The sequence below is a fragment of the Lotus japonicus genome, chromosome 1, assembly GCF_012489685.1.
Source record: "Lotus japonicus ecotype B-129 chromosome 1, LjGifu_v1.2".
In the NCBI taxonomy this organism is placed as follows: domain Eukaryota; kingdom Viridiplantae; phylum Streptophyta; class Magnoliopsida; order Fabales; family Fabaceae; genus Lotus; species Lotus japonicus.
This window is the reverse complement of record NC_080041.1, coordinates 27590497-27594637: the sequence shown is the minus strand read 5'-3', so window position 1 is coordinate 27594637 and position 4141 is coordinate 27590497. Positions and strand designations below refer to the sequence as shown.

Genomic DNA, 4141 nt, shown 5'->3' with positions numbered 1-4141 from the left:
CTAAAATATGTTTTCAGTTTCAGTTTTTAGTTTTCATATATCAGTTTTATAAATGTTGGAAAACATGTCATTCAACTTGTTTTCTGCTTCTGAAAACTGGTTTTAAAAATTGTTTTTGAAAATCGTTTTAAAAACTGAAAACAAAACTGCAACCAAACAGGTCCTGAGTCTAAAATGCTCCTTGGTGCACCGGTGGACCAAAATATTAATGATCCACCCTAGTGGGCACCCCTATAAGCTCTCAAGTCATAGCATACAAAATACACAATTGTGCTCTCAATTGAGAAAGATAATAAAATCTTGTTTAAATTGATATGAATAGCCTAAATAGTACTTGATGATTTAAAATTTCTCAAGTCCAGGTTCAAATTCAACTGGTATCTAGATACATAATAAAATCTTGTTAAATCTCCGATTGCCACAAGCAATTTCGAGAACTATATATTTATCTTATCCCTTGGATTTCTATTTGATCAAGTGATGGCGGTTTGTCTCATAAAATATTGAACAACATGTAACCGACCTTTCATGAAAACAAGGAGACAAGGAATTTTAGTGATGGATGGTGGCATTGACCCTTTGTGGGGAGTTGTTGGCCCTATTAAGTCTCATTGTGCCGAGACTCATCATCCCCTGTTTGTTCCTGTCAATTATTTGGGTGTAATAGGAGCATGGGTGTAGCTACTCTTGATTCTTCTTTTGCTCAAATGGGTACCAACATCATCTTAATTTGCACATAATCTCAAATCCTCAACATCCTTCATTATTGAACACTCAAAAGTTAAACTTGTGATGGTCCTAATATGGATTAGATTCATTCACTCAAAGCAATGACTGATTACCGAAAAGAACAGCGAGTCATGGAGCTAATCAAATTTAGGACAACACCTAAACATTCTCAACGACAAAAAAAAAAACAAGATATAGTTATAAAATATTTGGAGAACTTCTCTTTCTTCTCTTTTTTTTTTCTTCTTTTTCTTCTTCTTCTTCTTTAAGATCAATACAAGAGGAATAACATCTAGAAGTTATACAGTGAAATTTCCCCCATAATTGATTGACTTTATCATCAATTGTAGAAGTATTTCTAAATATGCGTTTAGCGGTCATGGGATCATGGTGGCGACTAATCATGATGGACTGAAGCAACTTTCTTTAGCTTAAGTGACTGTCCACCATGACTTTAGTCTCACCGTGATTTTTCCATCGTGTATCTATGGTTTCATTGAAATTCCTTTCAACAATAAAGAACTTTTGAAAACCCATCTTTCATTGATATACATGCTCTATGTACAGCTTATCTTGTGAAACAAACGTCAAAACATACTCTCTCTTCAACCTCCAATAAGCTTTTGCTCACCGGGGTGACATCTTCCAGATGCTTATCATTTGTAAAATTTACAATTCCAAACAAAAGCTAAAAATCTAAACTTTAGACATCAGTGTCGCAAAAATTCCCACCCATTCTACTCTGAACAGCTTTAACTGCAGCAACTCTAGCAGCAGTGGCAGCCCTGTTTGCAGCCATTACTGCTTTGTTCACAATCTCATCATTCCTGGGAAGGTTTATAGCATTTTCTGCTGTTTTCCTAGCAGCCTGCAATTTAACCCCGAAAAGATAAACAAATTAATAGCATATTTGGAAATCTTTATACAATTGAATCAAAAAACCAGTTCTGAGAAGAAGCTTCTATGAGTAGCTTCAGTGTACTAGAATTGATTCTGAGAAAAAATAAGTTGATCCAAACATGCTAATACCTGAACTGCTCGAATGATAGCATCAGTTAGTGGTGGTAGAGAGTGCTTGAGGTTGCCCGCATCCCATTCACCGCATTTTCGTTCACCATTTCGAAAAGTATACACACCATACCCCTGCCTACGACCTTCATGCCATGCCCCTTCATAACAATGGCCATTGGCAAAGTGGTAGATTCCAAATCCATGTATGTGGTCTGAAAAATATTCACCGGCATATCGATCTCCATTTCTGCAACAAAATTGAAACATAAAGAGGGTTAAATTAGATCAAATCCACAACTCTTTATAGTTTACTATAGCTTCGCGTGTAAAATAATAGTTGTTGCTAGAAGAGAAACTTCGCAATACAACCACCAACTACCATTAATGTAGCAAATTGTCAACTGACATCAACTAGGACTTGAAAACATAATTTATCATTTAACTTGTCAAACACACAAACCAAGCATCGTTGAACAAGAGACATAAGATCAGTATTGCACACAAAAGAAAATTCAGCAACTTGGACATCCAAATTTGATGACTTCAACACAGAAGTAATTGCTCTCATACACAGACAGCACATGAAGGATGAAAAAAATAACTGCAACTTGGTAGTTCAACAAACTCTCACAGTCACAAATCTAATGAAGCAAGTCAAAGATAAAACAAGGAAAAGGGTTCAATCACATAACATCAGAATTCAGAACAAAACTATGAAATCCACTGTTCTATCAGCAGCAGGGTTCAAAAATGGACACTCAAAAAAAAGGAAGAAACTAAGATCACAAAATTAACAAGGTAAAGTTAGAACAAAAGTTTCTATTTCAGGAAAAAAAACATTGAAAATTTTCAAAATTCAACAGTGAGCTGAGCACTAAATTATTTCATCAAAGAACAAAAAGCAAAATTAGAAACTGACCTAAAATGGTAACATCCAAGTCCATGCTTGACCCCATACTTAAATTGACCAACATAGGAGCTACCATCAGAACAACACTGCAATCCCATACCATGGCTCTGCCCATTACACCATTCCCCTGAATAAGAATCACCAGTGAAGAACTTGTAAACCCCATAACCATGCCTCATTCCTTGCCTATATTGCCCCCTGTAGCGGCTACCCCTAGCCCAGCTTTCAATTCCATACCCATCATACTTCCCTTCAACCCAATCACCCTCATATCTTCCACTGACAAAGAAGTGATAAACCCCACTCCCATTACACTTCCCTCCATGAAACTCACCCTCATAGAAATCTCCATTGCCGTAAAACTCAACCCCTTCCCTCGCCGTAGACACAACCCCTTTCATCCCAAGCCCCTTCTTCTCCTCCTTCACCACCGAACAAGCGTCTCCGATGAACCACTGAACCGGTTTCTCACTACCCTTTGACGAAAAACCAAGCCACTTCAGGTTCCCATCCCACGAATGCTTCCAAACCGAAACACTCCTCTGGATCAAACCCTTGTTCCGGTTGACCAGATACAACGCCACCGCAACAAAGATCAGAACCAGCAAAACATTCTCGGAAGTGGGTCCTCCGAGGATGAAGAAGAAGAAATACAGAGGGTAGAACAACAGCGAAAACGCGCCGAACAAGCACAGAACCGGAGCAACCAAGAACCGGATCGAACCCGAACCGGGTTTCACGACCCGGTTTGTACTGTTCCTCTTCTTGTTCCTGGTTTTCGGCTTCTTCTCTTCTTCTTCCTCCTCCTCCTCTTCCCGAAACTCGTCGACGTTGACCGAGGTGAAGCTCGGAATAGAGGATCGGGTCGTCGGAGAAGAACACCGGAGCAAAGACGATTTGGTTCGGGTGAGCTTCGGAGCTTCCATTTGTAGAACCCGCAAGATTCACTCTCAACCCGCACGATCTTCTCTCACCTGTAGCGCGAGATTGTCACCACGACGGTTGTTGTTAACGGCGGCGCCGGCAACATCTCCGGCCACACACGGTGGCAACACTCACCGGAAACTGTAACTGATTTTTCTTCCAGAACACAACACTTGGAATCGTCGAAGGTGTGTGTTGTTGTGTTCTGTTTTTTTCTTCGTTCAAATTCAAAGTTTCTGAGAGAAAAATGAAAAATGAAAATTGAAAAATGGAAAATGAAAAACGCACTTCGCAGTTTACGATGAAGAAGCTTTTGGTTTGTGTAATATATACAGAGCGATGAGAGAGGACGAGATGAACAAGGATTTAACGTGAACCGTTTGATGGAGATCTGAGGGTGGAGGTTGATTAGGGGTTTGTGGCCGCGCGATCTTGGAGAAGAGGTCGTGGGTGTTGACGGGAAGGTATATATGGATGGATGGATCATCATCATTCATTGATTGATATTTGATCACACTTTTTTTGTTTTTGGAATTAATTTTTTTAATTTTGAAGAATTTGAGGAAA

At 39.3% G+C, this 4141-nt stretch overlaps 1 protein-coding gene across 1 annotated transcript; it reads right to left on the bottom strand.

The window, feature by feature from the left end:
* Window positions 1-1252: 1252 nt before the first annotated feature.
* Window positions 1253-3889, bottom strand: LOC130734315 (uncharacterized). Its single transcript, XM_057586669.1, has 3 exons — window positions 2660-3889; window positions 1759-1987; window positions 1253-1597 (listed from the first exon to the last, which is right to left on the bottom strand). The coding sequence occupies exons 1-3, from the start codon at window positions 3574-3576 to the stop codon at window positions 1433-1435; spliced, it is 1311 nt and encodes a 436-aa protein (XP_057442652.1). The 5' UTR covers window positions 3577-3889; the 3' UTR covers window positions 1253-1432.
* Between the last annotated feature and the right edge of the window lie 252 nt (window positions 3890-4141).